The sequence below is a fragment of the Balaenoptera acutorostrata genome, chromosome X (assembly GCF_949987535.1).
Source record: "Balaenoptera acutorostrata chromosome X, mBalAcu1.1, whole genome shotgun sequence".
NCBI classification, from domain to species: domain Eukaryota; kingdom Metazoa; phylum Chordata; class Mammalia; order Artiodactyla; family Balaenopteridae; genus Balaenoptera; species Balaenoptera acutorostrata.
Window position 1 is genome coordinate 29,048,173 of NC_080085.1, and position 18,736 is coordinate 29,066,908.

Here is an 18,736-nt window from a genome sequence, read left to right on the forward strand (position 1 = left end):
AAATAGAAGGAATCACCTGTGCAAACGTCCTGAGGCATCAGAAAGGACCAGGAAGGCCGATACAGCTTGATTGATATAAGGTGTGGGAGAGTTACACAATGTCATACCCTACACTAATCCATGGGTTCTGGGAAATTTCTTGAGCTCTGCCTGAAAATCTGAAGTCTGAACCTCGAATAATCTTTTATGTTTAATAGTGGTTTCATCTTATAAACCTGGATTCAGAGACTAACCAATAAGAATGGATATACCAATAAGCACTTTGTCAGGTATTGCATCTTTTATAGGTGGAATGTAGGAATGTGTAGTTGAAGGTTCTTGGAGAAGGGGCCGGCATAACTGGGTGGCAGATGGTGTATGGGGACACTCGGTGTGCAGCCTGTGTGGTTCAATATTTTAATGACTGGTACAATTACATCAGTGTTTCCCAGACAAATAGATCCCTGCTTTTCCTCTCTTGACCACTGGTCCTCAAAGTGTGGTTCCTGAACCAATAGCATCATCCTATCCCCTTGGGGGATGTCTTAGTGCACGCACACGAGTGTGTGTACACACACACAGAGCTTATGTGTGTGTATACATATATATTTATATATAGTGTGTATATATATATATAGGATTTTAATGTATATATGAAATCATATAGCTTAGGATGAAAATTAAATAAAAATTAAGTTAAAAAAATGATTATTTTAAGGGAAAGTATTTAATGTATAATGATAAAGACAAGTACAGAAATGGAAGAAATTGTGAAGGTGGAGCATGATTAACTTGTCTTTGAAAAACACTCAATAATTACATTTGGTCCTCATTATCACCTAATGAGGTAGCTAATACTGTTGTTATTTTATTTCTGAGGACACTGTAACTTGGAAAGGTTAAAGAACTTGCCCAATGTGTCTCACAGACATGTTAAGTCTGTATATAAATGGTAAACTGTGACCCAAGTCTGTGCTCTTAACCTTGAATTATTTTCCTTCTTCATGGATAAAATGTTTTATTAGGTTGGGTCATATGAAGTTGCTGGTACTTGAGGGTTTTATTCCATGAAAATGACAATTTCATTTTGTTCAACCTAAAATACTATTAAAATGAGAAAGTCAGTCCACATTTCCAACTAACATTCTCAAGATGCAAATAAATTAGGGAAATTTATCAAATTCATAAAATAAAAATCTACCACCCACAGGCAAGGAAAGAGTTTGCATTTTTCTTGGTTCCAATTTATGGTTTTCAAGTGGTCATTTAGAAAGGGACATAAAATCAAAAGGAGAATGGAGCATAAATATGACTGGCACTTGAGAGAGGAGGCAAGAGAATTGTAATAAAACAGCTCCAGACAGGAGATGGTCCTGACGAAGTCTAGAGGCAGAAGGATGCAGGATATGATACTACGAACTGCTGCAGTCAGCCTCCAATTGTAAAAAGCACAGGTGGACAGAGGGAGACTAGCAAAACCAATACACTGAAAGAAGTTGGGACTCTGATGGTACAACTGAGTCACAGACTTTAATGGTCTCGAGTCACCCCACCTGTAAATTTATTGTAATAAGATAATAGATATCCTTATGGTTTTAACCATTGCTTCCCAAACTTTAATGTGCATAAGACTCACGTGGTAAGTACGTCTTATTACGGATTCTAAGTCAGTGGGTCTGAGAAGAGGGCTGAGATTCTTCATTTCTAACAGATGCCCAGGGGATGCCAATGCTGCTGGTGCATGGATCACACTTTAAGGAGCAATGCTACAAACCACTTTGAGTTGGGCTATTTGTTAGTTACAGTAAAAGGCATCTTAAGGTATATCGTTTTTCAAATAATTTTATTGGAGATCTGTCTCTCACCTCACACCCACTGCAGGAACATTAGCTTCCTTAACATGGAAGAAATCAATGCAAACATAGGATCTGCTTTACAGAGATGCTGTTGGACCCTGGGAAAGCATTTATTCCCTAACCAGTACTGTCCAGTAGAATCTTCTACAATAATGTAAATGTTGTAGATCTGCGCTCTCCAATACTGTAGCCACTACAGCCATGAGTGGTTATTGTGCACTTGAGATATGGCTAGTGTGACTGAGAAACTGAAATTTTACCTATACTTAACTATAATAATTTAATTTCACAATTAAATAGCTACATGTGGCTACTGGCTACAGTATTAGCACAACTCTAAACCAACAGATAATTGGACTTACAACAGCAAAAAATTCTTATTTGAAGTCTTTACCATACCATTTCTTTATGCCATGCAATATTTATAAGAAATGATATTCTGAGTTAAGGAATCTAGCAATAAATATGAACAGCAATTTTTGATATTTCCATTCTCTAGACACAAACTTATAAATGCCAAAACTGTACATGTTTTTATGAATTTCAGCCTATATTTGATACTCTTAAGAGTGTTTCTTGGGCTTTATGGTAATACATTATAAAAAAGATGTAAAAATACTTACAAAAAATTAATCATGTATGTAAGAGTACAGACTTTATAAATCCTAGGGGATTACGGTTAAAAATTACAAAATTACCAAGAACGGTCAACTCTTTAGGAAGACAAGTTCTCAAGCCCAATTTCCTAGACTTCATAATTATTTGTTTATATGCAATTGTTAAATGAGAAATACAACTAACAGAGGAAGGTAAAGTATTATTGTGAATTTCTAGATTACAAAAGAATCACCAGAGATGTTCAATTAACATGTTATAAATTCACAATGCAATCCCATGATTTAAGTTGTCAATAAAACATATATTTGGCCAGTGTGAATTAGAGAAACTGAATTAACAAGACATTTTTAATTTTAAACTACATGCCATTTAGTAACTAAAATCACACTGATAAAAACTAAAATTAGTTTATTCACTTATTCAAACTGTTGGCTTGAAAGTCTTAGCAAAATGGTTTTAATGAATAGATTACAGAGGTCTGATTTTACCTCAGGAATTGCTTACATGCAACCAGATGCTCCCAGAATGCTGACATATGCTTAAACGTGTAGCTATATAAACCCTATAAACCCCCGTATATGGGTTTTTATTTCATTTACTCTATTAATAAAGTGGTCATTGAAGGTGATGTTTAAGTCCAGTTTTTATTCAAATTATCACATAAAGGTGAATAAGTGGAATTTATCTCTAGCCAGGTGATTCCAATGAACACCCAGGGTTGAAAATGATTGTATTGGTCCTCAGGACTCAGGCATAATTTTTACATCGGCCCTGGGATGCTCACAAGTGGCAAATGTTTTGGTAGCTGACCCGAGGCAGCATGGCCACATCAGGAACCAGAGGCATGGAGATAATATGGACGTAGGTTTATGGTGAATAAAAATGTCTTTACCCAATTATTTATAAACTAATAATACTTTATAAGTAGTACATTATCTATTAAATAGTAATTCTGACCTTGCACAATTTGGGACTTATAAATAAAATTTTATTTGTGAATAACAAATTATATTCATCATTTGTCAGACAATAAAGGTATTACTGTAATTAATCCTAATGATGCAGGAACTGATATTAGCCCTGATTTACCGATGGGGGAACAAAGGTTTACCTGAGTCAAAAGGCAAGCAAAGGGAGGTGGGAAAGTGGGAATCAGGTATTGTGGCCCTGGGGTCTGCTTCACCATTATGCTATATCACCTGTACTAATGATACTTTTTTAGAGATAACTTTTATATCTATTCCTCATTTCATTTATGTCAGTGATTATCAAGAAGGAAAAATAGAAGAAGAAAGAAGGTCACTTACTGGGATTTTCTAGATTTTTGTCATTAATAGATAATTTTACTCTTTCTTCTCACCAAAACAAGGGGACATTATGAGGTTTACGTTAATGACAGAAACCACCATACACTTTGAGACCCGGTTCCCATCAAACATATGGTGACAAAGTAAAATGAATGACCAGACATTTTAAACATTTATAATGTTTCATTAAATGTAAGAATCAGAAAATCTGATATATTCCAGGCAAAAGAAGCAAACATTGCTTTAAAATAGAAAAACAATATTGATAAATTCAAGAAAAGTTTCAGTCACATATGTACAAATACATAAAGGGTTTCTGTTGTCTGGCAGTAATGAATGGGCCATAAAAAGCACATCAGTATTTTTCAACTCTCAAGGTTTAGAACACTTATCAAAGGTCACTGAATGCCCTGTGAAACATAAGGCTTAAAACTAAGAATCCAATAAAGTAATGACCCCCAAATGCATAAGACTTTCACCATCACTGTCACCTCTACTTGACCACCTTTACTGTCACCACCTTCACCACCAATTTCTGCCAGTTCCCATACTAAATTTCTTAAAGTCTATCACCAGAATCTGTGCAGGCGCTTAATCCCTCCTGCTCCCCTGTACCTCCTTGCCTCAAAAAGGCCATCCTCTTTCCTCCAAGTCCTAACCACACCTTAAAAGACCAAGCTGCAAAGCCTGACACTGGACAGTGGTCTTCTGTCTCTAAATCTTAGGCACTAGTATAGTAGGAGTTTCCATTGGAGAATGAAGTGAGGCAACGGTCTAACAGAATCATATGAAGAGTTTCTTTTTTTTCCCCAAAACAAATGTGTCCATCCTCTTCTCTACAACACCACCACTCCCACCAATCGGTACACTGACATCTTGGGCCAGGGAAGAAAGCAAGGAGAACAGGTCAGGCACATTTTTCGAAAGCTCCCACTAATTCTCACACTTACCATTCTATCATACCCTGCAACCTGGTCGTGGAGGCCACAGTTTTTATTCTACAGCCTCACAATAAATATTTTAGAAAGAACTCCCCTGCAAAGTTTCTCTTCCAACAACAGAAATGAAACTTTCGATCCTCCCTCAAAATCAAACGTGTATTAGTATTTATTTTTCCACTGAATGGAGTATGAAAAACAGTATCGTGTTCAAAAAGGACTCTGTGAAACAAAAATGCACCACTGTATTTTTCTTTTTTTGGATTGTATTGGGATTTACTGAATTAACAAATGAGTTCCAGGAATGTCTGTCTTCTTATTTGCCCAGTATCTCTGAGTAAAGAGGAGGCCCATGTGGTCCTGGCTCACCCATATCCTGAGGATGATGTTGGTAAACCAGCTTAAGGTGTGGAGGGTCACTTATTGGGGCCCCAACTTGAGCCATTCCTGGGTCCTGATTTCTGCCACCTCACCTCCAAAAGGGAGCTCTGTCACATGAAGCACCTAGCAATCCCCCAAGACTAAAGTAGCCATGAATGGGGCCACTTTCCCAGTGACCACAGAGAAGCAAGGGCCAGGGGATGATGCTACCTCAGCCACTTCCCTCAACTGGAAAGGAAGAGGGGCATACATCACGTAGAACTACCGGGCGTTTTTATAATAAATCTCAAAAGTGAACTAGTGTTTAATGTCTCTGAGAACAAAATCAAACCAAACTTTCCTTCCCACTTGGATTTTGATGCTATTTTATTCCTCCATCCATATAGCTTAACAACAGTTTAATTACTGAGATTCTTCAACTATCCAGAGCAATATTAAAGTTCAAAATGCAAACAAATTCATTTGCATTTTGACAGCATAAATTCAAAATAGTAACAGTAAAATAATAAAGAAGCTGCATGGCTGGATGCAATAGATTCTTGTGGCAAATACACCATGGCAACACTCAATTCAATCTTCCTGATTAAGTACTTACAAAGTGGGTGAAGAAACTCTCAGATGTCATCACAAACCAAAGATGACTCTTAAATACGATTGGAAGTCTGTTTAAATTATCTCTAGTAAAAATGGGGTATGTTGACACTCTAAGATCATATTAATTTATGCAATAGAAACCCACTCTCAACTTCAAAAATTATGTCACTATATAATATCTGGCATACCCTAGACATACGATAAATATTTCTTGAATGCATAAATAATATCACTTATCAATCAGACATAAGACGATATAGTACAAAAATATATACACTTTTCCAATCAGAAGTACCAGAGTTAAGATTATAAAAACGTCAACTTTCATTAAATCTGCTCCTGTTGAGACAGTCCACTGATTTAATTTGAATCAGTTTTCTAGCCATAAATGAGAATAGCAACACTTTACCTGACACATTGTTTCTCAAACATGCCGAGCTCACTCCTGCCCTGGGATCTTGCCATTTGCTTCCCTTTGGCACAGCTATTGGCATGGCCGTTCCCTCCCTTCGTTTAGGCCTCTTCTTAAATATTACCTCATCAGGGAGGCCTTCCCTAACTGGCCACGTACCCACAGTAACACAACGTTTCACTCTCTAAATCTATCCCCTGCCTTTTTTCCCCCTTTTCATCATTTAATGCCATCTGCTATGATATACATATTTTACATATTTTTTAATTGTCTGTCTCCTCCCACGAACAAGGCATGCTCAATAAGAGAGGGATTTAGTCTGTCCTGTCCACTGATATTTCCCCAGTATCTAAAACGGTGCAGGAAACACAGGAGGTAAGAATTGTTAGTTAGACGGATGAATGAATGATTGAGCTTAATTTTCTAATTATCATTATTTATCTTTCTGAAAAAGCAGTGTTCCAAAAAATGCTACTCTCGACTCTCATTTCTCTGAATTCCAGAGATTTGGCTTTCCTATTTATAATTTAAACTATGAGAGTCACATACTTTATATTATCAGAACAAGTTGTGTCCACATTTTTTTTTTTTGGCCATACCACGTGGCTTGTGGGATTTTAGCTCCCCGACCAGGGACTGAACCCGGGCCCTCACCCTCTGTCCACATTTTAACTGTGTGTTGTTTACAGAAAAGATTGTCATGGCCGGCCATATCGATTTAAACCTCATCAACTTACTGTACGTTAATAACTGCTCCTTATTAGGCCAATAATGAATTGTCAATACTCTCACATTGTCTCTATTGTATATTCTTTCACAAGAATCTTGCTATTCCATGTCAACATTTGAGGACTGAACGTGACATCACCAGCACCATTTTTGGAGCTTCTGAGAAAGTAGTTAATATGTTTGGCCCACCTCGGTTGATAGAAAAATCGGGTGCTTAGGAATCACCTGAGCTCTTGTAAAATTACAGATTCTGATTCTGTTGCATGAGGGCTGAGATTCTGCATTTTTGACTACGCCTCAGGTGATGTTGTTGCTAGTGGTTCCTGAACCACCCTGATCTGCAAGGAATTCTTATTTTAACATGATTAGAAGAAAAAAATGTATTAATGAAACCATGATATAAAATGACAAGTGAGTCTAAGATTACACACTGTTAAAAAGTTCACTGCAACAAATTCATTTAACAGATTAGAACTACTTAAGAAATTAATTCATTTATTCATCCATTCATTCAGATATTCACATGTGCAATATGTTAGTCACTTCACTTGGGAGAAAACAACCCAGCCATTTGTTCAGCAACTCTTTTGCTCTATTCACTCTCACATATGTTATCTCATTTCCAGGTTGGAACAGACATTTGAAAGAGAGAGAGGGAAAAAAAAAAAAGATGAGCCAGAGTTGTTAGACATATTTTTCTCTCCAGCCAAAGTGTTGATGGTGATTCACAATTATTTCCCATGTTATGGCTTGTATTTTCACCCAGAGACTATTCATATCTCTCCTCCTGCTGATGTAAACCAGAACATAACTTCACTCGGCCTCCTTACTGACTTACCTTCATTTGTTTTTCTCTCACCATCACAAAGGTTTTAGTTTCCCCCTGCATGTCCTAACCACAATTATCAGAGAAGTTGATGGAACTTGCTGTGCTTATCTTTATGAGTCCTTGTAGAAATGTCAGTAAATCTCTTTTGCTCTCTGCAGGTTGCATTTTTCAATCAAATTAATTAGCTTATTCATAGAGAAGAAAATTTTCTGTTGTCCCTACGCCAGTAGTCTTCTTGTACTTCCACAGAGGGAAGTTTTGTCTTTTTCTTCTCTCTCCCTCACCTCCCACCACCCAAAGGGTATTCTGCAGCATAAAAATGAAACAAAACAAAAATCATTTTGCCTACTCTTCTGAAGGTTTCCAGCTCAAGCATGTCAACAGATACTGTCTTGTCTTAACTATTTTAATTATGCAATCAATGGCACTTAGTTCTTTCATTTCAATCTCATAAACATTGTTAAAGATTGGTAATTGACCAACAGCAGCATGTTTATGTCAAGGTAGTGTGTGGCTAGAGATATCTTAACAAAGTTCTTTATTATATGAGCCTTTGCTTCATTATCAATTCATGTCCACGAAGATATCAGAATTGAAGAGGAAAGAAATTAATAAGGAAAGAATCAAATGAGAACAGAATAAAACGGAGGAAGAAAGGAAGAATCATCTACATATTTATGTTTTTACTTACATTCCTTTGCAAGAAATATTTTTAAATGTTTCAATAATAAAATTATAACTTCAAACGCAATTTTTATCACACTGCTCATGTCCCCTTGCCTCCACAGAAAACACCCACAAACAAATCCGTTGGGGAAAAAAATGAGCAAGGCAATTAGAACAGGCTGGAGGAAAAAAAGAGCAAAAAATATATATGAGGCATAGTTATACAGTATGGTTAAAATAATTAACCCACAGCTAGTCAGCTTATTTATAATGATGATAATTCTTTACATTTCGTAATAACTTTGCATTCACAATCTACTTTTCATACCCTATCCTGGCCAGTATCTTTTAGAGGTGTGCCAGGTTCTGTGGAACTGCCACTGTTCCAGAAATCAGTAACTGAGGACCACAGAGGGAAAGTATGTCGCCCAGTTCACATAAATAGGTGTTTGAGAAAGGGAGACCTTATCCCTTAGGCAAATTAGAGTAGATTTAGCATAAGTTGGAAATCAGAGCATTTTGTTACCTCTGTATTTTTAAAATTTCCTGTTTTGTTTGATAATTGTTAACGGTTTGTGGGATAAACAGCATTTCCTAGATACAACCTGTATAAAGGTAGCCATCTATATGTATGAGGCAAGGATGCCTATTTCCAGAGGAAAAAATAAATCTTGACTGTTAGAACGGCAAAAAAGAAAATAAATACAGCAGGAATGGTTTATAAATTAATGACTGGGCTAAGATAGTAGAATACATGCATGTATTATTACGACCACCTCCCGGCATAAGATAACTAGCATCTCTTACCTGGGCTATGGCACTGATTATAACTGCCCTGTCTTCTTCTAGTGGTATTACCGATATTTTCTTTACCTGTTTTTCCCCTACTTAAAACCTTTTGATGGCTTTTTCTTGTACTTATGCTAGAACTCAAAGCCCTTGATTTTACCCTGACACTGCAATACACGACAAGACCCCTACTTATATTTCAACCCCATCTCATACTTCAGCTATCTATCTTCCCTCCTGCAACTCTCCAGCCATGCTGGCCTTTTGGTTCCTCTATCAAGCCAGACTGTCCCTATTTTAGGGCTTTTGCATTGGCTGTTCCCTCTGTCTGAAGTGTACTTCCTCCTGATCTGCAAATGGTGGCTCCTTCTTGTCATTCAAATTAAATGGCACCGCCCCAGAAATAACATTCCTGGGTCACAAAGGCTAAATTAGCCCCTCAAACTCTATCACATTACCTTTTAAACTCCTCAAAAAACGTATTCCTATCTGATATTTTTCGTGTCTGTGTGTGTGTGCGTGTGCGTGTGCGTGTGTGTGTGTGTGTTTTAATTTTACTGGATGTCAGACTCTCTAGAGCTTCTGGAACCTTGCCTCTTGTGTTCATTACTGTATCCCCAGTGCCTTGAAATGTAACTGATATTTTGAGGCAGTCCATTAATATTTATTAATATTTGTGTCTATATAGATAGATACAGATGTAGATAGTATTATATATATATATACACACACTGTTACATATATAGTTATATATATATCACAATGACTATATATTGAATGTAATTTGATTACTGTTCATAGATATGTTGGTAGATAATACTTATAACTTACAAGTGTAAATATTCATAGATTTTAGTTATCAGTTTATCTGTATTCCCAGCCAATTTTTTTACTTTTGTGATAAGACAACAACTTAAGAATTCTAGCTGTCTTTGGTTATATCTCATAGGCCTAGAGAAACCTTAATTATCATTCGTCTCACCCTAAATCTATGCTTAGGCAGGGATAATGGCTTCTGACTGGGTCTATCCATACCCTATCTTTCTTTGTGGGAGCAAGCTGAAAGGTGTGGACTAATCCATTTTTTGTTTGTTAGCAATTTACTATGCCTTCCTACTCCTAAGTAGTCATATGTTTGGAAACAATAGGCAATGCTCCAAATTGAAGCTAATCATCAATATGGCCATGATAGTAGAAACTGAACAGGTAGCAATGTACTAAAGCATTAAATAAAACCTCAAATTATATTTTTTAAATACTGACAACATCCTATTGTTATAATCAGCTTTCAATTCCTCTAAAAACATCTATCAAAAGCCAGGTCCTCCATAGTTTGCATAATGGCTTACCTCATTTAGAATTTTACACATGAAAACCCACAAAGTTAGTGAAGGTGGTATGTGAAACTTACTGTTATTTACAAACTCCCAAGAAATTTCTGAATTTGCTTGGCTTAAATAATGCTTTAAGTGTATGTGTATCTCAACAAATTGTCCAGACAAGTCTATGTGCTACAAGCTGTTCCGTATTAGTGTCTCATTTTAAAAACTCTATTATGTTTTAGCAAAAGCTATGCCAGCTAAGAGGCTGCCCTTACCTTCTTGCTAATCATTCTAAAAGCTTAAATACAAACCAAAGTCCCCCAAACTTCCCTAAGGACAAACTATACTTTGATGTCAATCTTAGCTCAGTGATATTGCCATTTCAGGTTTTGCATCCTCCAGCAGGATGGGGGTGAGGAAATTACACACATATGTGTGTGTACATGGTCATCCATGTATGTGTGTGTGTGCTGTCATCCATCACCTAATGGTAGATATCTCTTTAACAAGGGAATTTTTAAAAATTAACCTATTTTTAAATGTTATAATAACAGATTAAAAACTTGGGATTTTAATTTTAGGCTGAATTCACCTTTTCTCAACTCAGTCTCAAGCTGCAATTAATTAATTGTTAGTATGAATAATTAATCCCATATTGTTAGTCCTACTGAAAAAAGACAGTGAGGAACGATGGAGGTATTTAACCTCCAGAAGAGGATGGCAAAACAGAATGCACGAAGGAAAAGAGGGCGGTGCCACTATGGGAAAGGCAGTAAAGGAGGAGGTCGGATTTTAAAGACTTTCAAATTTTATCTGAGGTTGCTCTGTTTAAGTTGCACAAACGGGTGCAAACAAAAGTTGCAACCTGAAGAATGTTGGCATATGACCACAAGTAGGAGGCTCTATATCTTATGATTTATAATGATAAATGGGTGGTATAAACTAGTTGAGCCTTGGGCGTGGTGGGGGGGGGAGACTTAATAGTTATAATATGGCTATTATAATTCTCATATCTGGGGTTAGTTGCAATCGTCGAAATGATCACAGTTGGGGAAAAAGTCAACATGCACAGACTAGTATCTCCAGGTTTAGAATACCAATATTCACGAAAATTCGATCTTATATATGCTTTATTTATTCTTCCAAAATACACGAGCTTAAAAATGTGTTTTTCCCCTCCCTATTGTCACACTATACTTTAGTACTGGAATAACAATCCTCCCAGCATATCTAATGAGTTTCTTTGGTCCTATTTTAAAGGTTTTAATCTTCATAAATAATAGCTAAGTAAACTTAAGGCACTTGGACAATTTCTTTAGCTTAATGTATTCAAATCCACAGTTGGCACTTCATTTCTTTTCATTTAAAAATAAATCTATCTTGTCTCAATAGGCTCTACATGAATACACACACCTAACAATATAAATCAAAGCAACACATTCAAAATGATGAGATCTACTTGTTACCTTTATAAGAAATATGCCATTTTCAGAAATGTCTCAAAAATTCTTTTTTGATTAAGTCAATATATATTTTTAAGATAATTCACAATCATGCAAGTACTTGAAGAAGGATTTCCAAACACAGGAGAAACTTTTTTCAAGAGGATTTCCATAAACATATGAAAAACTAATATTTTAAGAGCTTTTCCTTCAGAAGAGAAGTTTCCTGTCAACTGTACCTAATATGTGATTTTATGTGCATGATTTCCTGTGTAAACTTCACATCTTCTATATTCACATTTTAATTTTTGGAGAAAACGTGGAAAATATTAACTATGACAACAACTTTAGGAACCTTTAAAGTATAGTTCTGTGGATAGTGGTTCTTCTCTCCAATATCTCTACTTTGATTACAAAAGTGAAAACCAAAATACAACAGACATGAAAATCTAACCAAAATGCCCCCTGAAGAAGAGCTGCATACTTTAGGAAAGAACTGAGAATCCTAACTTAAACAAGAAACTGCATCAAAATAATAGTAAGATTCTAAAACTTGCTACTGTTAGAAATTAAAAACAGACTTACTTGCTTTGTTTTTCCATGCTAGCTACCCTGAGGCATTCCCATCTTGAATTTAGGAGATTCATTTGTTCTTGAACTTCAGTTTCTTCATCTTCTGATAATTTCCCTGTCCCAATCAGCTGACTTCCCAATTGGAGAACATTGCCAACCCGTCCCTGATGGGATGTCAAATCCATCATGTACCCCTGACAAAGAAAGAAGTTGATAAGAGTTGACACTGTAGGGAAATCATTATGGTTTTGAATCTTTTTTTTTTCTTTTTTTTTTTGCAATTTTAAATTTGTAGCCCATTTAAACTTTATTCCCAGTAAAAGTATTTTAATTTTTAAAAAAACTCAATACTGCTTTTCATATGAATTAAGGAAAATTACTAGCTTAGGTCACCTTCTGCAGAAGCAGACCCTGAGATCAGGACTTATGTGCTAGTGATTTATTAAGGAGGAGATCTCAGGGGAGATCTACAAGGGAGCCAAAGAAGCAGGAAACAGGACTGGGGAGGGGAGGAAGCCAAGTAAGTGTGTCATCTCAGGAAAAGTCTCCCACTGAGGGTAGTTCAGCCTGATACCCCACAGGTACTCTGGAGTGTAAGTTCTATCTCAGCATTGACCTTGACCCAAGAGAAGGGAGTTGGCCTTTCATATTCCTATATAAGTCTTTGGCAGAATCTAATCTCAGCATCTTCAAGTGTTACTCTCCAAAGAACAACTTCCAAAGCTGGCTACTGGAATGCCAAACACATGAATGTTTATCTTGTTTCCTTCTCAAAATAAACACTAAATTATCAAAATACAAGGATCTTATAGAGTAATTGAGGAAAACAGAGAGACTTATCATAAGTCATATGCCTTGTTTCATTAATCGATGTTTTTTAAAAAAAATTTTTATTTATTTATTTATTTGGCTGCACCAAGTCTTAGCTGTGGCTCGCAGGATCTTTTTCAGTTGCAGCATGCAGGATCTTTAGTTGTGGCATGTGATCTCTCAGTTGCAGCATGTGGGATCTAGTTCCCTGACTAGGGATTGAACCCGGGAGTCTTAGCCACTGGACCACTAGGGAGCTCCCCATTAATCGATGTTTTGCTTTACCTCATGAGTATGAAATTGTTCTTTCACTTCTTCTACATCATTAGAAATCTCTCCTTGTGCTTGCAATGTGTCCTCAGCTGAAAGAAGCCATGAGAGTACTTCTTCTAAAGCTGTCTGGTAACTGTCCAGGTTTACTTCAGTCTCCATCAATGAACTGCCAAATGACTTGTCTTCAGGAGCTTCCAAACGCTGAACAATAAAACAAATTGGGTGTTATACAATTAGTATCTTGGCAGACTGTTCCAGTACATTAAATGATAAATCGAATGAAATATTTAAAATGCTAGAAATGTCCACTTGCATTATCAGAGACACGAACAGCAGAAACATACAATAACGAGCGTGCATTTTAACATCCTCACAAATATACACACAAATTCTCAAATGGCAGTTGGAATCCACTTCAAATTAATATTTTATTAAAGCTCTTCTAGATTACTATAAAGAGTGAATTAGTACATCATCTCTTCATGTTGTATTTTAAATGCCATGGATTTTCATCCATAGGTAAACTTTTTTAGTTCATATTTTCAATCCTTTACATATACATTATTGGTATTATATTTATATAACTTTTGCAATAACATTAAAGGAAACATCTCTTCCCAAGAGCCCCTAATAAAATATTTCTGAAAATTCACAGACCAGAAAAGTTATCAGTATGAAAATAAGTGGGGGAAAGGTAAAATTTAAAAAGAAATAACCTCATTCACACATCTGAAATTTCTAACAGTATAATGACTTCTGTGAGTTAAGCTTTTATTTCCAGAAGGCCATGGTTTAAATAACAAGACATTATCTTAGGCAAAGCAAAATATGAAGTATTTGCTACCAGATTTATTTAGCAGGATGTTAACTGAGATTCCCAACAGTTGTCTTGTAATTTCTCCTTGGATCCTAAAGCTGAGAACAATGGTAACAAAGTGTTCATAATTCTAAAGAGAAGATCCAGGCCACCTATGAAGGAGTTGCTAAGAAGGGACCACAAAACTGTCCCACCACCCTTAATCCACTGCCTAGCTCAAAGGTGTGTAGGAGGAAACAAGGAGACTGGAGAAATCTGGTGAGAAAGGATTCCCCTGGAGTGCGATGTACGTCCATACCTTCCACCACCTCAAGCCAAGTAATGGAGACCTCAAGAGAATCACCTGTAGAGCTGACAGTAGCTTCTAGGATGGAATATTGACCTCTAAACCTGGCTGTGTATTTGCAGAGATTCAGGAGCTATGGGACCAGTACTACCAAGTGATGGGAGAGAGCTCTTGGGATAAGCTATGTGCCTGCTGATTTAACCTGAAGGCAATTATCAACAGCAAAAATTTGAACAAATAAGAAAATCTGCATAAATTTTTCTTTAAGCCAACTGCACTCATGGCAGGTTGCTGGGCTTTAGAAATCCTGAGAAGGACCACACTCAAGAGGGTTTCCTGCTGAGGTAAGGGACACAGGCAAATAGTTGAAGTAGTCAGAGCAAAAATATTGGAGAAATATTTGGAGAGGAATCTTCTGAACACCCTATAAAGAGAGCAGGCAAGCACTGGGCCCTGACAAACAGGACTTTGCAAAGGAAACAAACGGCATTGTAGAACAACCAGAAGCTACTTGGGGTGGGGTGGGGGGGCAGGGTTCATGACCTAGAGAAAAATTCATCCTTTTGATGGTTCTTCCCTGCCATGCCTGCCTTGAATTTCCAGTCCCCAGCAATTCTGGGCCTTATCCCACTGAGCTGCTAGCACCAACTTAATTGTGCTCTTCTGATAAATGCTCCAATTTTGAAACTTTAATATGATAAATTTCTCTATTAAGTCCTTTAGGATGAAAAAGCATAGTGGCAGTCTTTGGTGTAATATTTTTATCAAATGATGCACTCTTAATCTATTTCTAGAGAACTGGCAGAAATATGTCATCCTGTTAAGTCAAAATCACCCAACTCCAGTATCTCAAACAGAGCATAAATGCCCCAAGAGGGCTAGTAGCATTGGCCCTTCCCAAGGTCAAGGCAAGTTCTGAAGGTCTGAGGGGTTAGAACAAGTTTCATGGTGTATCCCTTCTCTCTACCCCTAAATACTATAAATAATAAATATAAAAGTCATCATTAAGAGGAAAAAAGTCACAAAAACATAGCCTGGGAGATGTGTGTAGACAGAACCAGCTTCATGGTTGGGCAACCTGAGCAGTTTTATGGTGCCCAAGACTCAGAATGACCCCTTGCTTGTTTTATCTGCTTTTTGACAGTGCCATCTTAAAATTCTTAATAATTTTATCTTTGAACTTGGGTTTTGTAAGTGAAGTCCAATGGGGTGATGAAGTATGCACGTGAGCAGAGGAGATAAGTGCAATAGGTGTGTTTGCCCCATTTGCATATAGTGTTTCTGATGTCCCATGAGCCTAGAATTCTGGTGGACCCATGACATGTGGGAGCTGAGCAGACTCAAAGTGAGCGGAAGGTAACTATGACTGAATGAGAGGGGCATTGACAGCCCCAGGAAGTCATGCTTTCTGTTTGAACGGGAACTTGCTTCCAATGCAGAAAGAAGGCAATCCTAAGAAAACATGAACAATCAAAGAACCCTATCATATCCTTTCTTACTCGTATTTCTTTCCTGTATTAGCCAACCATTTATGCTGAAACTGACGACAGAGAAAGAAAGGGAAAGATAGGGCAAGATGGTTCCTTTCCTTTCACTCCTTCCTTAACTCATCAGTAAGCTGAAGGCACAGGACATGGGTAGAACTTACACCTATCAAGAAGTGAAATAAAAACAGCTTAGTTGTACAATGTTTCCATGTTAAGAATGAAATACATATGCATGCACAAGCTCTGAAATACAAATTGTGCAATGCTGGTGATTCTGCTTGAGTTAAACGATCTTATATTTGCATTTACAACTGCAATTGCACAATATAACAATAGGCAGTAAAACTCATGCTAATACTTTAAAATTTTAATTTTTTTTATTCAGTATGATGTCAAATAGCAAATAAAAAACACAATGGCAAGTTGAGAGAAAGACCATAGAATAAAGTAAACAGCTTTATATTTTAGTAATTTTAACAGCACTTTCCTTCCTGCATTTTTGAACAAGGGGCTCCGTATTTCATTTTTCACTGGGCTGTACAAATTGCTAGCCAGCCCTGTATGTAGGTGGAAAAAAAGTACAGTCCACTCCTGGATATTTTGCCTTCCCTGGGTTATGGGTGAGAAGAGATGGGACATTTATCATGTACAATAAAAAGTGGTTATAGGGGCTTCCCTGGTGGTGCAGTGGTTGAGAATCCGCCTGCCAATGCAGGGGACGCGGGTTCGAGCCCTGGTCTGGGAAGATCCCACATGCCACGGAGCGGCTGGGCCCGTGAGCCACAATTACTGAGCCTGCGCGTCTGGAGCCTGTGCTCCGCAACAAGAGAGGCTGCGATAGTGAGAGGCTCGCGCACCGCGATGAAGAGTGGCCCCCGCTTGCCACAACTAGAGAAGGCCCTCGCACAGAAACGAAGACCCAACACAGCCATAAAGAAAAAATAAATAAATAAAATGCAAAAAAAAAAAAAAAAAAAAAAAGTGGTTATAAAACCCAGGGGCTTTGGAGGCAAACAATCAGTGTTTGAATCTTGTCACCCTGGGAAAGTTACTTAGCCCCATCATTAGCCTCAGCTTCCTCCTATGTAAAATGAGAACAATAATACTTTCCTAAGATTGCCGTAAGAATTAAAGGAGAGTATATAAAGTGTTTGGCATAATGCCTGATCTTGTGCAAGAACCCAATAGAGTAGGCGATAGCTATTAATTATTATTCGATTCTTCTACACATAAGAACCATTTTGAAACACAACCTGCTCCAAAGTTACCTTCTTAAGTCACTGTCCAGATTTCAAGGGCCAGATAATTCCTACAGAAAAAATGACCCAGGAAACTTCTAAGAGCAAGCATCAATTAAATCAAACCTTTCTGAACCTGAACCTCAATCTAGTTCCTATTTAAAAGTTCTAAAAATTATTAACAATCTTGAGTTCAAATAATCTTTTGCAAATGATAAATTGTAAACAACACTATTACTCAAGTAACACAATACTATATTTTACTACTGTACAATTTGGATTAAAAAAGTAAGCAGCTCATGATTTACTGATATTTACAGAGGCTTGAATTTTTGGAGAAAATTTTAGAAGGCAAATCTTTATACTCAAGGACATGCTGTCTAGCACTCATAAATTCTGAATATAAAAGTTTTGTCTGAGGATGTTCATAAAACAAAAACTTTGCAAAGACAGCTATATTAAAGGTAAATTCAAACATGAATAAGCTATGTAAAATTACATAAATATCTCAATTAATCATTATTTATATCCATAAATCAGCTCTACATATATACATGATTATGGTCAAAATTGTCAGCTAGACTCTGAGTAATTTTTTCTCTGTCTAGACCACTGTTTTTCAAATTTGTAAGTCATGATCCATCAGTGATTCATGAAATCATTTTAGTGGGTCATGACCAGGAATATTCTATTTAAAATTAAATAGAATAAAAATACCAGTCTGTGTAATTTATATTAAGGACTAGATTCTTTTGTGAATTTTTGTTTCAGATATGTATATATATATGTGTGTCTATGTATAAATGTATATGTATATATGTTCTGAATCAAGATGGAAAAAAAAATTTATAGCTCATGGAACAAAACTGGAAATGGTTCTAGAATTTCAGGTAAACCCATGAAAGAAGAAATTTGCTTGAATTCCACATTTGCAATAAAACCCTTGGAAAAACACATATTCTTTTTATTTATTTTTTGTCCATCTTTGAAAGAGAATTTGGAAACAAACAAGGACACATAGGCTTATGCTTTTGGTTTTAGTTTCCCAAAATATGTATTCATTGTCATAGTATTACATATTTCACTTCAGCTTGTGGCTAGTTCATACACATTATGGCAAAGAAAATTTTCTAGGAAACTTGATCTTTGCTTCTTATAGAAAAATATCTATGCATAAGAAAGAGACACCAATCATTTCATGAATGGAGATGCTAGTATGATCAACTGGAAATAATTTTTTTTCCTATGCTTTGATCTTATTTTAATTTCTGTCTTTATAAAAGTAGTTTATGTTTGCAGTACATTGGGCAAATAATGATTCAGATGAGAGGCATAACAATGGATGGATGAAACAATTCTGGTTGTTTTCAAAATTAAGAACACTAAAATT

The 18,736-nt window shown here is 36.5% G+C and overlaps 1 protein-coding gene across 1 annotated transcript in view; it reads right to left on the minus strand.

Annotated features, from left to right (window-relative positions):
* DMD (dystrophin) overlaps window positions 1-18,736 on the minus strand; it is a 2,123,648-nt gene that overhangs the window by 1,519,707 nt on the left and 585,205 nt on the right. The window contains exons 10-11 of the mRNA XM_057539128.1: window positions 13,531-13,719; window positions 12,448-12,629 (exon numbers count right to left, since the gene is read on the minus strand). Coding sequence (XP_057395111.1) covers window positions 12,448-12,629; window positions 13,531-13,719 — 371 coding nt within the window. The remainder of the gene's footprint in view (window positions 1-12,447; window positions 12,630-13,530; window positions 13,720-18,736) is intronic.